Source organism: Musa acuminata, chromosome BXJ1-3 (assembly GCF_036884655.1).
Source record: "Musa acuminata AAA Group cultivar baxijiao chromosome BXJ1-3, Cavendish_Baxijiao_AAA, whole genome shotgun sequence".
Lineage (NCBI taxonomy): Eukaryota > Viridiplantae > Streptophyta > Magnoliopsida > Zingiberales > Musaceae > Musa > Musa acuminata.
The window spans coordinates 43,637,410-43,663,163 of record NC_088329.1 but is presented as its reverse complement, the minus strand read 5'-3'; the positions used below and the strand labels follow the sequence as shown (position 1 = coordinate 43,663,163).

General features: G+C 38.5%; 5 protein-coding genes across 5 annotated transcripts; 4 read left to right on the top strand and 1 right to left on the bottom strand.

Annotated features, from left to right (window-relative positions):
- Positions 1–1,466: 1,466 nt before the first annotated feature.
- LOC135633198 (aspartate carbamoyltransferase, chloroplastic-like) lies at positions 1,467–5,995 on the top strand. Its single transcript, XM_065142392.1, has 6 exons — positions 1,467–1,599; positions 1,909–2,433; positions 2,515–2,654; positions 4,785–4,958; positions 5,090–5,326; positions 5,618–5,995. The coding sequence occupies exons 2-6, from the start codon at positions 1,914–1,916 to the stop codon at positions 5,723–5,725; spliced, it is 1,179 nt and encodes a 392-aa protein (XP_064998464.1). The 5' UTR covers positions 1,467–1,599; positions 1,909–1,913; the 3' UTR covers positions 5,726–5,995.
- Positions 5,996–6,442: 447 nt separating this feature from the next.
- LOC135633205 (histone H4) lies at positions 6,443–6,953 on the top strand. Its single transcript, XM_065142402.1, has one exon. The coding sequence runs from the start codon at positions 6,456–6,458 to the stop codon at positions 6,765–6,767; it is 312 nt and encodes a 103-aa protein (XP_064998474.1). The 5' UTR covers positions 6,443–6,455; the 3' UTR covers positions 6,768–6,953.
- A 1,324-nt stretch (positions 6,954–8,277) lies between these two features.
- Positions 8,278–10,730, top strand: LOC135633195 (uncharacterized). The gene has a single exon (XM_065142384.1). The coding sequence runs from the start codon at positions 8,441–8,443 to the stop codon at positions 10,406–10,408; it is 1,968 nt and encodes a 655-aa protein (XP_064998456.1). The 5' UTR covers positions 8,278–8,440; the 3' UTR covers positions 10,409–10,730.
- Positions 10,731–15,984: 5,254 nt separating this feature from the next.
- LOC135639025 (fasciclin-like arabinogalactan protein 14) lies at positions 15,985–16,809 on the bottom strand. The gene has a single exon (XM_065152730.1). The coding sequence runs from the start codon at positions 16,807–16,809 to the stop codon at positions 15,985–15,987; it is 825 nt and encodes a 274-aa protein (XP_065008802.1).
- Positions 16,810–17,595: 786 nt separating this feature from the next.
- LOC103980015 (probable homogentisate phytyltransferase 1, chloroplastic) lies at positions 17,596–25,733 on the top strand. Its single transcript, XM_009396304.3, has 13 exons — positions 17,596–17,761; positions 19,962–20,233; positions 20,375–20,458; positions 20,554–20,628; positions 20,828–20,911; positions 21,289–21,378; positions 23,069–23,170; positions 23,312–23,407; positions 24,074–24,145; positions 24,228–24,323; positions 24,933–25,037; positions 25,247–25,355; positions 25,474–25,733. Exons 1-12 carry the CDS (start codon positions 17,695–17,697, stop codon positions 25,286–25,288), a joined length of 1,185 nt encoding a protein of 394 aa, XP_009394579.2. The 5' UTR covers positions 17,596–17,694; the 3' UTR covers positions 25,289–25,355; positions 25,474–25,733.
- The last annotated feature ends 21 nt before the right edge of the window (positions 25,734–25,754 follow it).

Below are 25,754 nucleotides of genomic sequence, written 5' to 3'. Positions count from 1 at the left end.
GTCTATGTCTATTATTTTCTTTCTTTTTTCTTCTTTTCGACCACTTTTTTTTCTTTTAACAAAGTACTTGATACTTGGCCAGGATGCATGGTTAGGAATAAGCCAATCCTTCAATGATGCCACTAAAATTATGTTAAAGCATCCGAATTATTGAGCTTTGTTCTCTCTCTCTCTCTTGTATGGGGTTATCTCCCCAAATGTATTATTTTACTTTGTATGTTAAAACCATATTGTTCAGTGATATGATATAAAAATAATAAATATATATATATAATAAAATAGTTCTATAAAATGTGGAGCAATAAGATGTCTTTGCATAGCTTCCGACCATCATATGTTTATTTACTTTTTATTTTTCCTTCATTTTTTTACTTTGTATAAAGTGATAATTATATATATTATATTATATATATGTTATTATAACTTTATTTAACCTAGATTATCAATCAAAATACTTAAACTAAAATTAATAGTAATAGCTCATATCAAACTATGATGATGTGAGACATAATCCGTGTCACGAACAAATAATATCGTGATTCGGGTACGATGGTTTAACTAGTCTATCAATTTCATTTTATCTAAATCATCGATCAAAATAATTAAATTATAATCAATAATAGTATACTTAGATAATTACATATCAATTTTAATATTATCCTTTTTCAACGTACGACTAATCGGAAGTGTTACGATGTATACGTGGAGAACTATAGAATAATAATATTTATTAAAAATTTTAATATAGTTGACCCCTTATTTTATAATTAAACTTTAGTAATATAACAAAAAAAAATTATTTTTTAAGTGAGAAATAACATGCAAACTTTATGACTTTGACGATAGAAGTAATAACTTCACATACATTGGGTCATAATAGCCAAACAAAAGCCAAGTGAAGTAGGTTGGATGAACACACAGTTTTTCTGAGAACAATTTAGTAATTTTGGATATCGTATAATTTTTCTGATTGAATGGTAAGTATAATTTAATTATATTAACTCACTTAAAATATAAAATCATAATTGATTTATAATCATTGATTTAAGAAGATGTAGAGTATTTATTCTATAAATACCTTATAACTTTTTTTAATTATTCTTTATATTTCTTTGTTCGAATTACTAATCTAATTGGAAATATTTAGTGTTGAATATATTCTTTGATCTTATGCTTCTATTAATTCTTTCTATATTTAGCCTTATAAATAAATACTAATTAATTAAGGCTTCCGGGTCAGTCAGTGCGGTGGGGCCCAGACCAGATGGGCCAATCAGCTCAGGCTAACGTTATGGGCTTGTTGTATGCAGGGATAGCACGGAAGGACCACTATGTATACGTCCGTATGTGTCTACGTACGTATATTCAGGGAGAATCGACGGCTCTTCTGGTTTCCCTAACCGCAACCAATCACCAGTAGCCATCCCCGCCTTCCGCCCTCCCTAAACCCTCCTCCCCAATCACACCACTCTGCTATCCCTAGCGCGCCGCTGATCCCTCCGGCCGTTCTGCCGCCCGCTCTCCCTCAGCTTCTTACCGCAACCGCCGCTGCACCCGCTGCCGCGGCTGCTGCCCCACTGGCACCTCTCGTTTGTTCTGGTAACATGTTATAAAGACCTTCCCTTTTGCACTATCTGTAGATTGATAGGAGGCACAACCGTTTGGACAAACGGGTTATCTGCATTCCGAAGTGATCTGTTCCACTGTCGTCGCTTTCTGTCGCATCGTTTATGTGATTCTGCGCTCATGCCGCTGCCAAACCCCCTCGTTGCCCCCATAAACTTGTTCGGTGGAACGAATCACCAATGAGTTCATCCGTTTTTGAGTGATCTATGAATGTATGTTCTTTGTTGTCCTCGGAGGTTTCTAGGGTTCCTGATTCTGCCTTGTTATTGATTGCTTCTTCAGGTGCAATGGCTTCCTCCACTCTGTCGGCTCCCGTCATGCAGAAAGGCATCCATGGTTGGAATCCATGTGCAAGGATTTCGAGCAATGCTCGCGTGAATTCCCATCGAACACTTAATTGCCCTCTTTCGATGAGCACCGTCAGAAAACCACTCTTTTTCCGAGCACATCCTGCTTCCATTAATCCACCACATGTCAGCGCCAGTCAGCGCTATTCGCTTGATACCAAAAAGTTTCCTGTTTCATGTGCCGGCAAGTTTCAACTCGATGATGTCATTGAATCTCAACAATTTGATACGGATATTCTGAATGGAATATTTGAGGTAGCCTTTGAGATGGAAAAAATTGAGAAGAATTCACCGGGGAGCAATATACTGAAAGGATATCTCATGGCTACTCTATTTTATGAACCATCGACTCGGACTAGACTTTCGTTTGAGTCTGCCATGAAAAGATTAGGTGGAGAAGTTTTGACTACGGAAAATGCACGAGAATTTTCTTCCGCCGCAAAAGGAGAAACTCTTGAAGGTGTGGTTTTACTCTAGCTGATAGTTTTGTTTTATTATGACTTGTGTAAGCAAGACTTATGAGCCGCAAGCATGATTACAGATACTATAAGGACAGTTGAAGGTTACTCAGATATAATTATTCTGAGACACTTTGAAGGTGGAGCTGCTAAGCGGGCAGCTTCTACAGCCACTATTCCTGTAATAAATGCTGGGGATGGTCCAGGTCAGCATCCAACACAGGTATGGAAGAGGATTTTTGTTTTGTTTCCTGTTTGTAATGATGCTAGAATATAAATTGGAAGCTATTACAGTGCATTTGCTCTCAAACAAAGGAGAATTTATTGTTGGCAGCCTTATATTTTATTGTTGAGAAGTTTGTTTTGCTTTACCATCTGAACAAAGGAGAATAAAAGATCTCATACCTTAATGACTCTGAGTCCAAACTTGTTTGGTCTCAGGAAGTTTTTGTCAAATTAGGATCACTATTATAATCAAAAGTTCATTACCTTGACAGAAAACATTTCGTTAAGGCTGTGATGAATTCTTGAAAGTGCCGCAGGGGCATAAAAGCAAATAAGATTATGATTTTAATTATGACCTCTTATCTTACATTTTTTGTATTACATATCTGGTCCACGACATATAATAGTCCTGCTGATTTTATTGAAGATGCTCGTAAAAATGACCTTATTTTGTAGTCACCATGGCGTTCATATCGATGTGATATGATGCACTCATTTTGTTTAAGAGCATACAGTCTAAATTTTTATCTTCCTTTTGCATTTTTAACTTCTGTGGTTGACTTTCTATAGTTTTTTACCCTATTTCTATTGGATGTACAATTCTAAGATTAAGCTTGACCCTTTTGTGTTTTCCTTTTTGGGTCTGATATAGTTTGTGCTGACAAACACTCAATTTAGGTACAGACAGACTTGTAACCATATGCAAAATTTCCATGCAGTTTGATGGAGTATCTCTCATATCAAACCACCTTAAGTTATTCTTTAATGATAGTACTTTAGAATTTTCTATAGTCTGTTTGCCATTCCTAGCTTTCAGCTTGTGATTTAGATTCCCTTTGTAATTCCAATCTTGTTTTTTTCTTCCCTTCCTATTGACCTGGGGTGGATGATATAGGAGTCAGGTGAATTGATCTGATCAGAAGCTAGAGTTATGATTTTGTATGTACTCTTAAGAGATGTTTGAGCTTAAAGGGAATAGTTTCTTTTATTTCAAGTGCTAATTAGTCAATAGGACATTCTGTGCCAAGAGACATGCCATTTTGATGTTTCACCGGACTATTTATACACTATAATTTTCAGGAAGTTAATGGATGTTCAGAAGGGTCAGCATGCAGCCAGATGGCTTACTCTCATGGTGGCACCCTGTCCAAGCCCGATGTTTCTGGCAATCTGGGTCTATATTGATACATATTATCCAGTTTATTTATTTCAAGTGGTGCTCAATTAAATGAAGTTAATTTACCTAGACCTACTTTTCAAGCTCCTCTTCATAGATAAATATGCTAGAATTGGTCGCTTGTGGTTGAACCTTTTAGTTCTAGTACTCCCTGGTCCGATTGATATTTTGCCCATAGGTTTTCATAGATAAATATGTTGGTTATGCAGTTATGTCAAAAGAGTTGTACAGTTTTCAAATGGAACCTGTACTTTCAGAATAAAAAATATACCATGCAACTTTTATCTGTCTGGGCACAAGGAAATGGAACGAAATCAGATATTAAATACAAATCTTCTCATAAATTGTGGGTATGAAAAACTGGTACTCCTTTCTGTTAAAGGTCACTGCTGTTCTGACATTTCCTTTTAGAAGCATCCATTTAATCTGTTCAGAACTTTCTTTGTAAAATCTTTAAGGCAATGTAGAGCTTGATTCATAATGCACTCTTGATGAGAAGATCGTGCATGCATCTAGTGTGTGTTTCAAATTATTGGTTTTTTAATAATCGAAGAATAAAATTTTGTTTTAAAATAACATTTAATTTTGCGATAACCATTTGATGATGTGACTGGTACACAAAATTCTCAATTTCATATATTTGCTCTTTCATGATTTTTTTTTATATCATGCCTCAATATATTTGACGTCATTCTAATTAGTTAGTTATACACAATCTTGTAGCATACGTTTGTTATTTATTTTATTTGTGTAATATGTGGGTTGTCTTGCACAATACTGTGTTTTACTAGTTGATCAAAAAACAAGGATGTGAATTTTTTTGGGCATTTGGGTTCCGCTGTGGCCAATTTTGGATTGGAAGGCTGATGTTTTAGATAGTCTGGATGAAGAAGATTTTAACTCTATGGTCAATAGGTCCCTATAATATGATTAGGAAATTTGTTTTTGCAGGCTTTATTGGATGTGTACACCATCAAAAGAGAAATAGGTAGACTAGATGGAATATCACTTGGTTTGGTCGGCGATCTTGCGAATGGAAGGACCGTTAGATCACTGGCATATTTGATAGCCAAGTATAAAAAAGTAAAGATCTACTTTGTTGCACCAGATGTTGTGAAGATGAAGGTATGATTCTCCTTATTGCCATTGCTTTTGTTTCTAAATGCTAAATAAATGTTTACAGGCACCATCGATTTTGCTCCCTCAGATAAATATACTTTGCTGTCATAATTTAGATTTATGATGTTTCAATGTAGGATGATATCAAAGACTACTTGACATCCATGGGTGTTGAATGGGAAGAAAGCTCAGATCTACTGGAAGTTGCTTCAAAGTGCGATGTTGTTTATCAAACTCGCATTCAGAAAGAAAGATTTGGTGAGAGGATAGACCTTTATGAAGCAGCTCGTGGTAAGTACATAGTGGACAAAAAGGTGTTAGATGTGCTTCCAAAGCATGCCGTTATCATGCATCCTCTCCCAAGACTCGATGAGGTACGTGAATTCATCCGAATCTATTTGTCAGTAGAATGAAAGAAGAATAGTCTTGACAACAAACATCAACTTACAAAGCTCACTCAACCTTTTGCTCTAAATGGAATTTTGATCAAAATCGTTCTTGATATGCACTGAAACTAAACTTATTAGTTTCTTTGTGACATTTTCTTTTTCTAAATGTTGCAACCGATCTTTATGTTTCATTCTGTACAAATTTCGCTAGCAAAATGACTCAAACTTGATTTCTCTCCGAAGGATTGTGATTCATGAAGTTAAATTCCTCTGCAGATAACTGTGGATGTTGATGGTGATCCTAGAGCTGCATATTTCAGACAAGCCAAGAATGGCCTCTACATTCGAATGGCTCTATTGAAGCTGCTGCTGCTTGGCTGGTGAATGTTGAGAAACACTTTTCCAAGGGAATTTGATGGAGTATTTTGACGTCTAATAATTGGTTGGTTGTTCTACTTACGAAAACATGTAACATGTTTCCACCCTACTTGTGCAACCATATATTTTAGAAGCCATAATGTCCTAATTATTTGGTGAATGTTACCACCATAATCGACAAAAACCCATAATTTGGATTCTTTTGTCATTAACAGTTCTTGTTAAATCAAGAGTTTTTAAAATTATTTTTAGTAAAATTTTCTTAGATCTTCTTTTTGCCTTTCTTTGTATTTTCTGTATTGCTTGATTAAGTCTGACTAAAACATCAATCATGTAAGTTATGGTCTTCCCATCTTACTGGCTGTTTGTGTTCATTGCTGATGGCAGAATAGTAAATAACAGTATTTCATAAAATGCTGTTTGTGTTCATTGTTGATGGCAGAATAGTAAATAACAGTATTTCATAAAAAAGATTACTAACTAATGTTATATAAATGAACGCCTAAATGCTAAATTTAAAGGTAAATATGAGGGAGGGTTATTTAAAGGTACCTCAATCCGAGTAGGAGCTCGCTTCAACCAATGAGAAGTCAGATCGGGTAATCAGACGGTCAGAAATACAAACAGATGCGTCCCACGGATCGCTTCCGCATCCGACGGTCAGCTTGAGCGCGAGCAGTCCATAAAAGAACCTTCGACCACGAGTCGCCCATCCACAGCCGAGAGGGAGAAAGAGATGTCGGGACGCGGGAAGGGAGGGAAGGGTTTGGGGAAGGGCGGGGCGAAGCGGCATCGGAAGGTGCTGCGGGACAACATCCAGGGGATCACGAAGCCGGCGATCCGGCGACTGGCCCGGCGGGGTGGGGTGAAGCGCATCTCGGGGCTCATCTACGAGGAGACCCGCGGCGTGCTCAAGATCTTCCTGGAGAACGTCATCCGCGACGCCGTCACCTACACGGAGCACGCCCGCCGCAAGACCGTCACCGCCATGGACGTCGTCTACGCCCTCAAGCGCCAGGGCCGCACCCTTTACGGCTTCGGCGGATAGGCGCCGGCCCTCCTCGCTCTGCCTAGTGGAAGAAAGAGATAGCGCGTTGGATTAGGGCTTGATTTCCTCTTCTTCCTCATTTCTGCTTTGGTTTGATGGAGATGTCGAAGGAAATGCTCCGCGCTTGTGGGTGATTGTAAACTTGTAGTCTCTCGTAGAATTGTCGATCACAGCTGTTGGTTTTCATCTCTTCTGTTTTATCTCCCCTTATTTAAACCTCGAAAGCGAACGAAATCGCTCGATTTGATTTTGATGTCGAGAAGGATCGAGAGACGGATTAAACTAAGATGCTATATGTGTGCTTTAAATTGGCTCAACTTTGCAACTTACACCTTGTCATTTAATAATCATAAGTAGGTTAGTGGACTAAAATATATTGAACTATTTAATAATTATAAAAAATAAGTTGTATTAAATTTTTAAGGTAAAATAGAATTAAAAGGGTAAAAATATCATAAAATCAAATATTTATTTTTTTAAAAAGACATTGAATATAATGTGACTTTCTTTTCAAATGTTAAAAAAAAATTGTTAATGATTCATAATATTAATAGTTTATTATGATCTTGAATTATATTAGATGAATGTAAAAATAATATTTTTGGAGATATAAATGAGAAGATTTATCTAAAAGATTTACAGAGAAAAGAAAAGAAAAGAAGATAGGTTGAGCTTGGAAACTTCAAAAAAATTTTATGACATTTAAGTAAACTTATAAATAATAATATATACAATTTTATAATATTATTATTTAATATAAATGATAGTAAATTTATTATATTAAAATTAATATATTTCTTATCAATATTTTAAAAATAGTGGATATGAATAAGATAACTTATATTATTAGCATTGAGATATTTAGAAATATATCTCAATGATTATTAAGACAGTTTTATAAAAATTATATTGATCAAGTTTTAGATAGAATTAGTATATAATTTTATTTTACTAATAATATACTATTACTAAAGGTGAAAATTTTAATCAAAACCAACTTAAGAATAATTTAGAAAGGAATCAAATGAATTATACTTATACTTGTTATGCATGTATAGTTAAAAGCTTTTTATGCATTTATATTGCATACTTCCTTAAGTGACATTAAACTCCTTTCTCTTTATTTTATTATTAGCTCTTAAATAGTGTCATTGTCTTTTCCTTGATAGTTTAGAAGACCTCATTATTGTTGTGAAGAATATGATTTTCTCTTATTTTAAATTAAAGAATCTTTATCAAATTTACTATTGGGCATAATATTTATTAGGATCAATTATAAATATAAGTAAAATCCATAACACATTTTGCATATGTTTATTATACTAAAGTTGTAAGCATGCATTTTGTTAATATAATCTTAACCTATTATAAAATAATATAAGTATATAATAAATATATGGAGGTTGAAGTGAAGTCTGTGCATGTATTCCCTCCAAACAAAGGACGCATACTAATTTCTATGCGTATGTCCCGCACCCAAGGCATCATATCTATGCGGCGACTTTTCTCTTCCCCTTCTCTCACTACATCTGAGATTGGAGAGAGCCGTCCCCCTTCCCCGTCCTTCCGCCTCCGATCCCGATCCCGATCCCTCCCCCAAGAAATTTGCAATCCCTAAAGAGATCTGAAACCCTAATCAATCCAAGAAGGGTTTGCTTGTCCGATCGATCGCCATGGCGTGCCTCGCGCTCTCCTTGCAGCCGGCCAATGGCCCCGACATCCTCCTCCAGACTCGCGAGTGGTTCCCTCCCGCCCGCGCCCTCGCCGCCCTCTCCGCCTTCCGCCACACCCGCCTCTCCCTCTCCCCCGCCGCCGCCGGCCCCGCCCGCGGCCTCCCCTCTTCTTCCTCCGCCGTCCCCGCCTCGTCCCCTTCCCCTTCCTCCGACGATCTTGATTCCTCCCTCGGAGACGATCCCCTTGCTGCCTCCGGTGGCCAGCTCGTCGTCGGCGTCGAGAGCAAGTATCGCGTTGTCTATCGACTAGTCAACTCGGTTTATGTCCTCGGCGTCACCACCGCCGACCACCACTCCAACCTTTTCGAGTGCATTAACACCGTCAACCAGGCCGTCTCTGTCGTCGTCGCCGCCTGCCGTGGCGTCGACGTCACCCCGGAGAAGCTCCACCGGAAGTACCCTGAGGTGTACATGGCCCTTGATATCGTCCTCCGCGGCGTCGGCAGCGTCCGCCTCGCCTACATCCTCTCTTCCATCCACGGCGACAACATCGCCAAGATGGTGCACACCGCCATTGACGCGGAGAACCGCGTCCGCGGCGCCGACTCCTGGGCCGGTGGCGCCGAGGCCCTCGCTACCGAGCGCCGCGCCAACCTCGAGGCCTTCTCCTCCGCCTTTTTCGAGCTCCCCACCGAGACCCTCGCCGCCGGGGACGAGGTCGCCGTCTCCATCGCCCCCGCCACCACCTCCCTCACCGAGGACCAGCAGCAGAAGGACCAGACCGAGGAGGCCGCCCCGGAGGAAAAGGATCCCTTCGCCGCCAGCGAGCGCATCAACAAGCCCGACGAAGCCCTCGTCGGAGGGTTCAAGAAGAGCAAAGATCAGACCGCCAGCACGGCGGATCCGACGCTGGCCCTTGCCGGGCTCGAGGTCACGACTCTCCCTCCGGCCGAAGCCACGAAGCCCACTTTCATCGGGGTGGAAGGGTTCGAAGGGGACTACGGTGGAATCGAGTTTGGCAACGAGGAGGCGTCCCTCTCGGAAGCATTTGAAGGCATTGAAGGGAACACTCCATTCGGAGGTGGGCTCGATGCATCGGAATTCATAACGACCACGAAGAAGACTACCCAGGCCCAGGGTCTTACCGGTCTCGAGCTCCTTGCCACTGGCCCGAGCCCTGCGGCTGCTACTGCCGCTGCGGCAGCGGGAGCTGGCACACCTCTGGAGAATCTCCTGGTAACAAAGACAAAGGAGATGACGGGTCCTGAGATGTTCATTTCGGAGGAGATCAATGCTGAGTTCAGGGAGTCTCTTCTTGCTCGTGTGGGCTTGAAAGGCACCATCTTCTTGAGAACGCTGCCACCGAAGAAGGCTGCTGGGAAAGAGACGGAGTTCTCCTTTCGACTGGAAGGCACCTCAAGCATTAAGAGGGCGGTACTGCAAAGTTCTCGTGTTAGCAGCCTTCAGAACGGACTGTTTCACGTTAGGACTCCATCTATGGAAGATCCCATACCACTCATTCTTTATAGCTTGCAGCCTCGTTTGACTCCACTGCCACTGAGGCTTCGACTCGTGAAGCGCCACACCGGGAAGCTTCTCAGAGCAATGATACAGTATGTCTCCAACCCGTCATTGCCCATGCCATTGACCAATGTGACCTTTATTCTGAAGCTTCCAGTTGAGCCAACTTTGCTTGAGGTTTCACCAAAGGCGATTCGTGGAGAGAAGGAGATTAGGTGGCATATCTCTGATGTTCCTCTCAAGGGTCCTCCAGGTCGGCTGAGGGCAAAAATGCCAGTTGATCAGGATTCTGCAGACGGTGAACTTGATGTCAATGGGATGGTGAATTTCTCTTCTCAAGGGTCTATGACGCTGTCTGGTGTATGTCTTAGGCCAGTTTCGGATGGCATTGCACACTTCAATGAGGTTAGCCATATTTATGCTAGTGGGACTTATTTGTGCACATGACCAGCAACCATGGTTCACATTGTGAAGGCTTGCGGTCAGTTCTTTCACAATGATTTATCAAGTTGCTAGAGAGTGACAAAATTTCATGTGTAATAAATTTGGCTTTGGTATAGCTGGTTCAACTACTTCTGTGTTCTTCGGCATGTATTCTTTTGGCTTTCTGGATGTTATTTGAGTTGAAATGAGGTAGTGCTTTATGTAATAGCTTAAATATTGAACAGTGTATGGGTGTCATTGTGTTTGATTGTTCTTTTAAAATTTTCTCTGTCCTGACTTTGATACTTTAAACATGAATTGCGTGAAACTAGTGGGGGTTACTGAACTGCATTGGTGATAGTTGTCTTTCTTTATCTGCATGTTATGTTCATGGTCTTATATCTAAGTGCACATGATCTATCAAATTTGAAGGATACAATGATACTGTTTTTTACTATTGTTCACCTCATCATCAACTTTATGTATGATGAAATTTCCTGCTGCCTGGTGGTTTTATCTTCTGGCATATGTTCTCTGAATATAAGTTTGTATTATTTTCATTAACATACTGTTTTCAATTAGAAGTAGTTTCTGTCTTGTTTGGGTTAGATCAATTGGGAAATTGGATGAAGTTTCTCCAATCCTAGTCATGAAACATGAAAAAATTGAAGATTCTGATGTCTGTGAAAAAGTTGAAGATTCATGTTAGGTACGCCTGGGACTAAGTTTGTAACCAAAATCCAAATCAGTTTTTGTATGTATTGAAGTTGGGCCTAGACAGAATCTGTTCTTGATGCTGAATTTGTTTCAGACAATTTCTTTTTGCTGGAATCAAGTATTTGAAAGGTTATTTTAAATTGCACTATTCTGTAATTGGGTGGATTGCTTGTTTCATGGCATGCAAGTAACAGTTCTCATTCCAATCTGAAGTTAAATATTTCTCTGTTCTCCTTGGCTAGTTTTACTTGTTTCCCTAAGGTCGTCTGATGATATTCTGTTCTCGATCATTTATAAAAAGGTCAGTATTATTTTTTACTAATACAAATGAATCATCTAGATGGCCATATGCAAGTAGGGTTCATGTATTTGTCATTTTCTCGTGGCATGAATTCCTCGACATTCTGACCACATATATGTCATTGAAAATTTAATCACAGCAACGGAACGAAAACTTTGCAGATAGAACAATGATTACTGTGTTTGCCCTCAACTTTCTCTGTAAATCTGTCAAATCTTTTATCAGTTAATACAAAAATATTTTTCGGTTCTTTGGTTCTTACGTTTTTCTTGATGTGGTATATTTGTTAGCATGCCTAAATGCTGTTATGCAGTCCATTCATGTATAGTCCAACGATTTTTATGTAGAAACAGAAATTTATGCAGTCCTGGTTGAGTCAAGCATGAGCTGAATCAGTTATGTATTTCCTTCTGGTACTTCCTAATGAATTTTCATGGTTAGATAGAGCATCTGTTTAAGGGCCTTTGTAGGTATTCTTTCGAAACTGTAACATTGCTACAGTTCTTATTCTACAAATAGTTTTGTCAGGGAGAACAGTTGAATCATTAGAAATCAAGTTTTCCGAGTTCTAAATGTTGCTTTTGATTGGATTTTACGATGTTACTAATTTTGGAAGTTGTGCCATAAGCTTTGCCCTAGATTGAGTAGTATTTGACTCTAGATTGAGTAGTTGAGGACTTTGGTTGCATTAAAATCCATGGTTTAACTTTACAAGCTAAGATAATTTGGAGAAGGCATGTGACAGCATGCCATATGAGCAAAGCTGGATCAGAGGGTATGGTCAAGGTTACAGTATTTCTCACCAGAGTTGAGTGAAGCACAAAAGACTGTCAAAACGCAAGAGGGACGGCGCCACAGTGCCATGATCATGTTATCTTGGATGACTGGACAGAGGGAAGGGGGTGAGTGAGTATCGGTAAGAAAAGATAAAAAACCTTTTTCATTCAGAGTGAGAAATAGGAGAAGATGAAGAAATGGAACTCCAGTGTCTCCAAAATATGGGACTAGTTTTTGGGTAAACAATGTTTAAGCTCAAACAAATGCACAGAATTAAATATTTCCAAGCAAGAAAGGATTTATTGAACCATTTTATATGATGAACATAATTTCTTGTATTGTTGAAACAGCTTTATTTGTTATCTTTTCTACTCTCATTTCTTTGTAATCCATGTATCATATTTTGTCACTTCTTTGAATCCTCTATTCTTTTCCCCTATTAATTACTTTCTGAGCCCTTCTCAACTTAGACTTATTTTCATGGTAATTAAGCCAATGGCACAACAATTTTTTTTTGCACACATATATTTCTTTTTTATCTATGTCAAAAATAAAAATTGATAAAAGTAAAACACAAATGTTCCTTTGCTGGGTTAGACCAGTTAGATATCTAACTATCTATTTGATCATTTCTGACTTGTATTTACAACTATTGGTTTTAACATAGTTGTTTTCTACCAAATTGGTACTGGAACCTGTGGTTTCCATTATTATGACTGATGTGAACCTTGTTCATATGTTGGATATGCATCAAAACTTCCCAACCTATCCTTCTCAATTATGACACAACCTCTGTTCCACTTTTTTTTTTTTTACTCCAGAAAACAAGAAAAGTTCATAGATTTGTTTGCATTGGACAGCCTTATTGGTAAAATACTTTTCATACTATATTGGATTCAATTGTATTAGGTAATTATAAATTGTTGATGGAAGCGATAATAGCAAATGTAACAAGGATAGAAGTTGACAAGGTGAACCAGATTAGGGATTCCAAATTTATGTGAAAGAAACTTTGTCTTAAAAGGAGACCGAAAAGGCAGATCACAAGATTGGACCTTTGCTGGTTGATAATTTACTTGATGTACAGCTAGAACATATGCATCTGATCGCCTAATTTAAGTTTTTGTGATAGGCTGGTGATCTTTTCTATAGGGCATAAACAGAACGTGAAAGAGAGCATTATGATTAAATGGAACCCATCATCAGATCATGATGGTCCAAGTGTTAGTTATGGAATTAGATTCATTAAGATCCCAAGGGTTCATTGACGTACCAGAAGCAAAGTCACAAATGTCTATATTTAAGGAAAGTTCATGTGAAGCAAAGTCTAACTGTGTGCATTTCTTTGGTATTTTTCGATCATATCTCATAATATATATTTAGTGTTTAGAGCCCTTTCTATAGTCATATCTATTATTTTAAGTCAGATTTTAGGTGGGCTAATTACATATTACTCCCTTGTAGTTAGATCTCTTTAATATTCTAGTCCCTAGGCTTAAAAATTTACATTAGAATCCCTATAATTATAAAAGTGAAACATCTAGCCCCATTTACCATAAAGTTAGTGGTTTTACCGACGGAAGCACAAAAACGATAAACAAAAATGTAATTTTAACATCCCAGTTACGTTTTCGATGGTGGTGGATGACGATGTCGTTGGGGGTCGCGGGTGGCTATTGTGGATGAGGAGGAAGAGTAATGGCGAGAGGTAAAGCGACAACGTAGATGTCGACACTTTGCATCTATGTCGGCGTTGCTCGGCAATTGTGTCGGTGCCGACGCAGATGCAGAGCGGCTAAAGGGCCAGTTGGCATCTGCATCGGTATTGATGCGAAGCGTCGACATCTGCATCGTCGCCTCACCTGTCGTCGTCGCTCTCTCTCCTCACCCACAACAGCCACCTGTGATCCCCAGCAGTGTTGTCGTCCGTCAGCACCGAAAACATAATTGGGTCGTTGAAATTATCTTTTTATCCATCGTTCATGCTTTCGTTGATAAAATCGATAACGTTATGGTAAATGGAGCTAGATGGTTCACTTTCATAATTATAAGGATTCTAATGTAAATTTTTTAAGTCTAGGGACCTGGATACTAAAGAGATCTAATTACAAGAGGTAATATGTAATTAGCCCAATTTTAGGCACTTGTTTATGTGAAGTTTGTTTTTACAAATAATCTCATGTGGTAACAAACTTTCTAAAACAAGGACAGTTCAAGAATGTATTTTGTCCTAGGTTGATATGGATTTCGACATTGGTATTTTTGTATAATACATTGTGTGAGGGCCTTCTGGATCGAGCTATATAATTTGTGGATAATTGATAATTTTCTTTGGCTTGCTAGCCTAGCTTTTTCTGCTGTTTCTTTACTCTCCTTCCTGTCTTGATCAAATTTCTGTGGCATGAGAAAAACAAACAAATAATTTTCATCTGATTCCTTTTCTTTTGCCTAAATCACTCGCTCATTCCATTTCTTTTGGAGTTTTTTTAAATCATACCTGCATCATAATATTATCTGTTTTCGCATCATTTCTGCTCCTAAATCTTATGAGCAGAAATAAATATTTCCTTTGCTAGTTTATATCAGATCTGACTCTATGCTTATCAGATCAGATCTAAATCCTCTGTTACTGATTTATGACATAAGCTGTGCTCCGCTGCGCCATTGCCTGGATTTGAAAACGTGGTGCTTTAGAGTAGGTTGGCAATCTTCAAGGTGATAATTTGATGCCTCTTTGGTTGGCTGAGCTCTTGAGAAATTGGCAGTTAACCATCCTTTGGATATCTATCTGCTTCAGTTGGGCCGGTATGTATCAACTGGTAAATGGTCTGGCCATGTGCTGATATTAAAATGTACAGCTCTTTTAGATTTTGTATTATATTATTAATGGATTGTTTAAGCTGATATGTTCTCTAATATATGTGTTATACCAGTTTGACACTTAGGGTGGATATATGTTAATTTCCTAGGTTGGTGTATGCCGGATGAAATATATAGCTCTACACTTGTACAGTTTCATTCATTTTGATTTTTTGTTGTTTTGTTTTGTTACCGAATGTTCTAAGTCGATATTTGGTCCCGTATGCCAATGCCATACCTGCAGTCATTTACCAAAGCTGGTACTTATACCTGTCTGCATTTAACTGATGAAGAAACAGATGGGAAGACAAACATTAGTTCATGAGCCTTGTTGATGTAGTTGGAATGATCTTGTTGATGATGCTTCATCTTTTGTTTTCTCATATTCTGGTCTGATCTTGGTCCTTGTTAGAAACTAACCTGTTTAAAGTTAAGTCTTTGTAGTTCAGTTGGCTGAAGACAATGGTGTTCAGATTGTTGATTAATGAATGAAATATATATTGTATAGACTCATGGATGCTATTGGTTTCTCAAAGTAATCTGATGATGGTGGATCATAACATGGTTTTCTTCATAGAAGTGATTGCCCAAATTAGCTGTTTTCAAGCATGAAATAATTTTGTGCCCTGTGTGCCAGGATAGGTCACCATTAAAGATTCTTACTCTCCTTATGCATTTGTAGCATCAAATGCATTTTAATTCTGCTTGGAACAAAGCATGTTATCTGAAATAGTTTAATCTTCTGGGACAAAATTTTCATAGAGTTTGCCTTTGGTGCTTACTTATTTGTTGGTAATGTTGGATGATTTTGTATTCCTGTAACTCTAGCAGTTGAGCTCTCAGTCATGCCTTTAATACCAGCCTGCTTTAGTTGGATAGATATATGCGGACCTAAGCCCATGCAAGAAACATGCATGCGTTGCCATGTACGTAAGCTGGACCCCTCCTAACTCATCCAGAGAAACCCTAATATGGCAAAACCCATGGCAGCGGCAGCTCCACCACCGACAGCCAGGCCGTCAGCGGCCGAGGATTCACCTGCGGGGCCATCGGCGGCGTCGGACGGAGCTCCAGCCGGTGAGCCATCGGCGGCCATTGCCTCTGCCGGAGATGTCGCAGGAGCTCCTGAAGTCGGTGAGTCCTCTGACGGGGACTTTGGGTTGGAAGCCGGGGACGCTGCAGCCTCCGATGGGGCCAGTGATGGCGCTGCTGACTTCGACGTCGCAGGAGACGCTTTGGGCGCTGCCCCGTCGCTGAGGCCGGGTGGAACGATGACGCTGCTGATCTCGACGACCGAAATGTTGTAGGGCTGCGTCGCCAAGACCGTCACGAAGTTGGCGTCGAGCGACGACCCCGGCACGGCGGAGCCGAACGAGACCTGCCCGTTATCCATGTCGGTCACGTTGAGGAAGCCGCTCCGGCCGGAGGCGACGCCGCTGGACTGGAAGAGGGTGGTGAGGATGGCGCTGCGGTTGCGGAGCTTGTGGAGCTTGTCGCCGTCGTAGTAGTCGAGGACGACATGCAGGGAGAGGATCTTCTTGAGGACGTCGGTGGGCTGGCCGGAGGCCGAGGAGATGGCGCCGTTGTTGACGGCAAGGACGGTGATGGTCTTGCGGCTGTTGATGTCGGAGGCTAGCTGAGTTCGAGTGAGGAGGTCGCTGAAGGTGGAGAAGTCGGGGAACTTAGCGAGGATGGTGGTGATGTTGTGGGAATCTGCCAAGGGGAAGAGAAGGAAGGGGAGGAAGAGGAGGAGGGTGGGATGTCTAGCCATGGTTTCGAGGTCTTCTATAAGCCGAAGAACACGTTGGAGGAGGATGATAGAAGGGTGATATATATACACAGGTCTGCAAGGTCAACATTTGGGTGGCAGAAAAAGTAGAGAGCGGAAAGCGCTGTGGTTGACCTCTCCAAATCGTCTCTATATAAGCAGCGGTTTGACCTTTTCCTTGGGATAAAACAATCCGTTGACTCACGATTGACCTTTTTTTTCGCCTTTTGCAAATAATACAACCGAAATTTGAACTATAAAATTATTTTTTATTGATATTTACTTTTTTGGTAACTAAAGTATTTTTAGTTGGAAGATCACTTAATTCCTCGAACGGGTAGAACTCAAAACCCACGTACCCACTGATAACGGCTTTTGGGACCCACCGTTGGAGCCATCCTGATCCAATCATAGTACAGGTACGTGTTTGGCTGCACTCAGAAACTGACTAACGTACGATTAAGTACAGTGATGTAATTTTACGTAGAAGTCCTTGACATCTGGTTATTTGTAAGTAACCCTATCATCAGCCTTTTCCTTGGCATAAGCTACTGTTTATGATATGATGAGATACTTATCCAAAATTAGTGGCCAAACACAATTGTTGTAATTCATGGGGGATTAATATGGAGTAATAGATTTGTATTAAATTTTTATTGTCAAGCAGTTAAATTTATTTTTTATGGATGTTTTTAATGAGGACTAATATGAGAATATGTTAAATATATTAGTCCTTTTCTGAAAAATATGTGTACTTACTGCACTTCGTCCCTTTGTCTGCGCTCGCGACGAGCAGAAGGGGTAAAAAGATTCGACTTGGCGGTCGGCAGTAGCTCGACCTTTTGGTTTTCTTCGAGCTCTACGTGATTCGCCGAGGAGTGCAGGACGATGGACTCGCTTCTTCTCCGGCCCTTTTCCTTCTTTCCTTGCCGCTCCTCACGTTGTTCTCGACGAGGTACGCGCACAAAATCGACGGAGACCCTCGGAAAGATTGGTTCTTTTGCCTGCAGGAAAGCATGGTCTTGATTCGAGACGGGAATGTCTGGTAGATTCAGAATCCGATGTTAGAATTATTTGGGTCAAAAACAGTGGGCGATCGCTTGTGTTAGCTAGTAGTGTGGGTGGGCCTTTTTTTGGGTTAGTGCTCACAGGTGCTTGCTGTTCTGTACGACCTAATTTACAGATTTCCAGTGGGTGAGCTCTGACTAATTTGTTTCCGATTAGTCTCGCATCCATGAAGAAGAGGCAATGCTTATTCTCCTCACCGTCTCTGTAAAAGGATACTAGGAGTAAGGCGTTCATACTTGTCTTTGGTGTAGCTTATCGAGGTTTCGGACACGGAGACGAGAATCTAATCGTTCTAGTGTTATATGATTCTTTTCTTCGTTCTTTGTTATGATTTACCTTTGATTATTTATGAGTCCGTGAGTGGCTTCAAAAAGGACATATTTTCACCCGTTTTTCAATGGCTCCTTCAATAGAGGAACATTGGATGAACAGTTGCTTTGAAAAGAAACCAGGACGCGTTTTCTACCTAAGCTTTAAAGACTACAAATTTGATTTGGATGATGAGATTCTCATTAGGGCGATTTTTGCTGTTTGCTCGTCAGAAGAAACATGCAGAATAACGTAAGCATCTTGAATCAAGATAACATATTCAGGACATAAGGGGGACATTCTATGAGTAATTCTTGCTAGTGTATATGCTAATTTTTGGTATGATTGCCAATGATCCCTTTCTTTTATCGTATGAAATGAGATGATCTGCTTTAGTTTGTTCCCGTTTGATGCAGTATTACAGAAATTGTGGCAACGATGTAGTATCTCTCATTTTGTTTGGTTTGGTATGATGCTCTTGTATAAGGAAGTATTTACCAAGGAGAATATGGCAATGAGATCAGGTTAGACTAGTTAATTCAGTGAAGGAGTTTAGAAAGAGATGTCATTTTCTCAATTTTAATGAGAGATGCATAGTTGGCCTGAGATGACTTGCTCATTGAATGGTGCTAACATTCAGATCTTTAATGACTTCAATCTGAGTTGGAAGTTTCATCCTGAGTCAGAGAACCTTGAATTCTGGGTCATGCTAGTTTCTTAAAAAGTATTAGGAGTATTGGAATATGTTAAGGAATGCATAATTCTTGATCAGGCTACATTCCAAAGCGCATAGATTGATGAATAGTTTAGCTCTATGTGCTTAAGAGCAGTTGGTTTATCAGATATGACAATGTGTCAGCTCTAATTAGGTGTGCAACATTTATCAATGCATCCGGTCATAGGTGTCTGGTTAAATATAGGAAAATATTGAGAGACAAATGACTAAATGGGCTAATCAAAGGAGTAGTATTGATATGACTTTCCTAAGGCTGGCTAAGTAAGTGTTTTAATTATTTCTTAAGAAGAGTTGAGAAAGATGGTCTTATATGTTGTTTAAATTCATGGATAATTAAACCAGTGGCAATAAGAAAACAGAGAATTATTTTTTCCAGATATCATTGAGGAGGTCAGTGACATCTGGCATGGGTTCCGGACTCTGTTAAATCATGTCAATTTCATTTTGCAAAATTAATTTGTTAACAGGACTGAAGTATAAATCAAATTACTCAGGGTGTCTGGTTCCCTAGTCATTTGATATTGACAGTTAATATTCAAGGTTGATATGTTTGCTACGTGGTTACTAACTCCCATGCCACAAATTATGCAAAGTATTCTTTGTACTGTAAACATCTTAGTTGATCATGCACAATCCAAATGAGATATCTTGACAATTAATTACTTCCTATAACTGCATTCCTTATTTTTGTCTGTTCTCATGCTTCTTCTTGCCCTACTTAAATTTTGGTCGCTTCATTTGCAAACGTGGGTATAGTCTGGATTCCAGCTGAGCTGCAGTATTATGGTGTTTAACTGTCGAAAGGATGAAACAAAAGAGTTGCACGGATAGATGTCTCGCAGGGGTATGGCTGCCTGCGTTGACCTGTCTAAGTTCCTTCATTGGCAGGAGTCTTCTTATGCACTAGGCCCTTTCGTTTAGTTGTATGTCTTTGTGTAGGTCTGCTGGATCCTTCTGTGGAGACTGAATATTGGTTCTGATACTGCTAGGTCAATACTTCACTTTCTTATATAGGTCTGACACACATTCCTCATCCTGACAGGTTGTTATATGCCAAGCCAGTACTTAATCAGAAAAACATCCAACATCACAGTGGGATGCAGTGTTGAAGATCTTAAGTGGGGTCCTGTCAACCATATCTTTGGACACGCTGACAGAAAGTTGGTGCACAGGAGAACTAATGAATTAAGTCATCTTAATGCTGCATCAAGACACCCTTCAGGATCCAAGTCTGAAGCAAGTAGGTGGAAATCAGCATTGACTTCATTAAATGCCTTCTACAGATTTTCACGGCCCCACACAGTCATAGGAACAGTTAAGTCACAATCTTTGAAGTGAATTACTGGCCTATTGCTACATATTATCTGCAAGTATCCTGCTTCTAGTTTATCAATTGGCATCCTGTTCTTTTCATGAGCGCTGCTACACATAATAAGAGACTATTGTCTTTGACAGATAACGAGCATAATCTCAGTTTCTTTACTGGCTGTTGAGAGTTTAACTGATATTTCTCCTTCATTTCTAACTGGATTGTTGGAGGTAATAGCATGAACAAAATTTTCAATTAGAAACTGTGCTTTGCCTTTTTTTTGTACTGTATCATTTTGCTGTCTCACTCTATGCTTCTCTTGCAGGCAGTTATTGCTGCACTTTTCATGAATATTTACATTGTTGGACTAAATCAAGTATATGATATAGAAATAGACAAGGTAACCATTTGGAAATAGTTATCTTGGATTCTTATCCTTATATCTGGAGTTCAATAACACAACAAGGTCACTCTAAGTCTTATCTGTCAATTCTAGTATCTTCATTCTTTATATTGTCAAACATATACCACACTATTGCACTTTTTGTTCAACATGTTCCTCCGAGGAATTCACAATAAATTTGGTATGTTTCTTTTAGGTTAATAAGCCGAATCTCCCTCTAGCATCTGGGGAATATTCACTGAGAACTGGAGTTGCAGTTATATTAATTTCTGCTGCCATGGTAATTAGATACTTTAGTTTCAAATGTGTTTTAAAGAACTACTTTCTGTAGCTTTTGTCGTTTTTCTAATCTGTGGTAAACAAAGTAGTCCTAGTAAGGGATCTCCATAGCTTCACAAAAGTTCCATTATGGCATTTGCATTTTCTTTCTTGATCTACTCATGTATTATTTTCTACATTGAACCAAATTTGATGAAATTTTTTCGGAAGTAATGAAATGTGGTGATGGATTGATTTAATTAATTTTTCTAACAGGGAAGACAATTTTACTACAAAATATGAGACTGCTTCTCACTGACATACTTAAATTGGAAAATAACATATTTATTGTAGCCAAGCTGTCAAAGAAAGATTCTAATCTTTACTCTCTTGTTTCAGAGCTTTGGTGTTGCATGGGTTGTTGGCTCTCTGCCGTTATTTTGGGCTCTTTTCATCAGCTTTATCCTTGGAACTGCATATTCAGTCAATGTAAGTTTGATTTCTTTTACAAACTTGCTTCTCTCAGGACATAATTTGAATGATTCCTTGAGAATATGGTGTCTATGTGGATGCTTAGTGCATTTCTTGCATGTTTATCATTTAACTGAAATTTGTGGGTTTGTTTGCTTTTGGTGAGTGTGGGAAAAAGTAAATGCAATATTGAAGTATGAGCAGATCCTGTTCTTATGGCCAAATAAATACAGCATAGCAGCGACAAAAAATCAAGATACTTTAAGCTTGGTTCTTCATGTATGTCTAAGAAAATGTGAAAGCACCCTTGTCTGCAGCCAACCTCAATTATTGCATCCAAAACTTCTTCATAATAGGAAAATAACCACACTAGGAATTTTAGATGATTTGATATCATATTGGCAGGCCAATTTGAGCAACTTTAGGTCAGTCCTAGGGCCCCAGCTTCTTGACCTTATAACTTAAAACTGCTTCACATCATTTTTAAATCAAGAAGTTGCCTTGCATCTAATTTTTCTTCTAAGATCAAATGTATTTAACTTTGACACTTGAAACCAATTTTTCAACCTGTAACTCAAATTACTAGTTTGATGGATTCTTGATATACAACTTTTGCATTTGTGTACATGCTGTAATTTAGGAGATTGCTGGAGACAAGCATGTGAAACAGAAGCAACATCGTGCAATCAAAAGATGGGAACTTTACATTTGGCTTATAAATTGCTTAGTTTAGTTTTAAGTTTTCACTGCTATTCTGGAAGATAATTTATCATCTGTCATTCAAATTTTATGTTTGCTTCATTTTTTTTAAGACTCAATTCTCAGGTACTCTCTAGAAATGTCTTCTGAAGAAAGTTTACTTTAACCGAGCTTTGAGTTCACATATGATCATTTTGTCTCATCAGTCATAAGTTAAAGCCTTTTAGAGGCTTCATGTGATGTCAGGAGTTGCTAAGTTGATGTTTTGATTTAATTACTTGCTTTTGCGTTGATATTCATATCACATGCATTATTTATCATCTTTGTTCTCACTTCTATCTCTTCTCTATGTTTTTCCTAAATCCTAACCTTTGTTGCTTCTGGTGGCTGAACTACATTAGAAGCCAAATGTTAAATTAATATGTATGGAACATATTTCATATCTACCTTGAATTGGTCCTGTAAACCTATTTGGCGGCACACATTAATATCTTTAATGTGGTGGCATCATAAATTTGATGGATGAACTCTTGATGAAAGTTATATGTGTGAGTACGTAATACTAAATCAAATGGTTGTTTTGACACTTTTGACTTCCCAAAAAACAAGCATGTTTGTGTCAAAATCTTTAATTTGCTATCTTGCTTTCAACATGCTGTACTTTACACCATGGGTCAGGGGGAGCTTACTACATTTTAACAAAGATTTCACGGTAGATGTAATAGGCCCATTCATTCTTATATCTTACATACTTTACTTTTGTTATTGTTCAACTTACGAAAGCCCAGTGCACATGTAGAGTTTTATGCTTAAGCAGATGCACATTCATGACCGAGGGCATTTTTCTACAGAAACAACATTTTTAATTGATTTTTTTAATTTGTTTATTTAAGCTAAAGAAATATGTATGGCATGACAATGAACTTTGGATATGCAAGACACAAAAATGATGACGTCTCTTAGCATAATTTTTTTGGCATCGTGATGACCTTAATTCTGATTGTTACAGCTGCCATTTTTAAGATGGAAGAGATTTGCAGTTGTTGCAGCAGTCTGCATTTTGGCAGTGCGTGCTGTGGTTGTTCAACTTGCCTTTTTCTTGCACATGCAGGTAGGACATTTATATTTTCCAGGTACTGGCATGAATATAGCATGCACATTAATTTTTTATTGTTACTATTGTCTTTTCATAAGCAGAATGCTTGATTTCAATTTCATCTCACTGATGTATAATATATCATTAATGTCCCAGACATTTGTCTTCCGAAGATCAGTCAGCTTTTCGAGGCCTTTGATATTTGCAACTGCATTCATGAGCTTCTTCTCTGTTGTTATTGCATTGTTCAAGGTAATTTCTTTTTATTCTTCCATGTAAAACATTAGGCTGGATATCCCTGAATAGTTTAAAGATGAAAAACCCGACAGACGATAATCTTGGAAAGAATCAACTGGGTTAGTTAGAAATAAATACATTAGAATTGCAATTTTTTTAGTTGGGTTTTGGCATTTGACATATTTGTATTAAAGTTGATTCATTTGCGATAACCTGGTCTCTTTCATGATTCATTACATGGGCTTGAATTTGTTCAACTTTTATATAGCGTATTGATGCCCACAAGTCCTGATGGCATCTGCTATAGGCCTTTCCCAGAGGGTAGCAGGTACATGACATGTTGATGAGGCAACGGTGGCTCCATACTGCTGAACATTTACTATTGAAGAAAGTTGATTAGATCTTAGATATGAAGCTTAATAGAAAATTCATGGGGTAAAGGGAAAAAGGAACATCTGTTGTCCATCTTTATCATATACTCTCCAAATAAATGTGTTGATGCAGCATGCCATAACATTGGGGTGTATAAATTTTTGCTAAAAATATACTGTACCTTTGATTTCTTCTTGATCATTATCTGCTTTGTTACTTGTTAATATTAGCTAAAAAAATTCATGATGTTACTCTCTATAATACCATAAACATGGTTCATTTCTGGAATGCAATATTGATCTTATGCAGGATATACCTGATATTGAAGGAGATCGTATCTATGGCATTCGATCTTTCAGTGTTCGGCTGGGTCAGAAACGGGTATCCTAACAAAGAATATTAATCGTTCGTTTAATTTTAGATAATTTTTGTTCATTATCCTGATTATTTCGTCTTTTTGCAGGTGTTTTGGATTTGTGTGTACCTCCTTGAGATGGCTTATAGTGTCGCTATGGTGATTGGAGCCACTTCATCCTGCATATGGAGCAAGTTTGTAACTGTAAGTGCCCAATTTGGAATTAGTATGCAGTTAGTCTATTGTGTTATATGCCACAATTGATTTCTTTGCTTGCTTTTGACGTTATGGCTTCTTTTCCGCCTTGTGGTCATTCATTAACCCAAAATTTTCTTTTGTTTCACAATCAAATTTCAGTTGTTAAAAGGGCAATTGATGATAATTCATGAATGCAGTCACCATGGGAAGCATGTTGTAGCCTTGTAGGTATCATTGAACAGATTGATGTTTACACCAGTCATACCAAACAAGTTACATAAATGCACAATAGCTTGCCTTGCATCAATTTTTTCTGCAATCACTAATTAAAAAGAGCCCATTATTCCTCAAGATAATTAGAAATCTGATTCTTAATTGCTGTTATTCAATCATGAAATTGTTGTAATAATGTTTCGGAAGGTTTCTGATATTCTTGTCAACATTCAAACCTATACCCCACCCAAAGTTATAATTAGGTTCTATAATTATAACTTTGCGTAGTGTTCTATTCTGTTTCTTTGTTTTTTTTTTTTCACAAAGCTAGAAAGAGGGTGGAGGTGGGGTGGAATCTGCTTGAAATTTTATTTTTTAATAAGAACCTTATTGGCTTTGCAGGTTTTGGGCCATGCAGTCCTTGCTTCAATCCTCTGGAAACGTGCTAGATCCCTTGACCTTATGAGTAAAGCTGCAATAACATCTTTTTACATGTTTATTTGGAAGGTAAACTGTCAGATGTTTGGAACTGTTACTTGACTATGGTTTTAGGTTCTGCTTTTGGATTTGTATCTCCTTTTATCAAAAAACATCTTAACATTGGTAATTGCATAAAACAAACAGTTGATGCTTTTGTTGCTTTGGTTGCAAACTATCATTAAGAAGTGGAATATGTTTTCTACAGTTGGACACATTATATCTTCTGTTGTTTGCAGCTCTTTTATGCAGAGTACTTGCTCATTCCACTTGTGAGATGATTTTGAGAGTACATTGAAATTTCAAGTTGGCTGCCCTTTTCTATGTTGAAGTGACTGGACAAAAAGAGTAAGTTAACCTCTAGCTCTCAGTAGCTCAGGTTGTGCAGCTTTGATCCTGATTTACATTTATTCCCTTACATTATCTATTATGTTATCATTAGTCAAGTTTTATTAATGGATTGCAGGTTCTTTGGCGTTTTACAGTTCTCAATGGCGGCAAAAGATTCATGTAGACATCCTATTTGCGAGCAATTTGAGAACATGTTTGCATGGAGCACAGATCAATATGCATTCCTTTCATCAGAAGAACTTCTTTCTTTCTATATCGTCTTTATTTTCCCTAACATTTTTGTTATTTCTTTAATCACTACAACTAGTTTTGGAACATTTCAATTATGTGATATCTTTCATCGTAAATTTTGGATTGCACCCAGAAGAAGTCTCATCGAATGAACAACACATATGT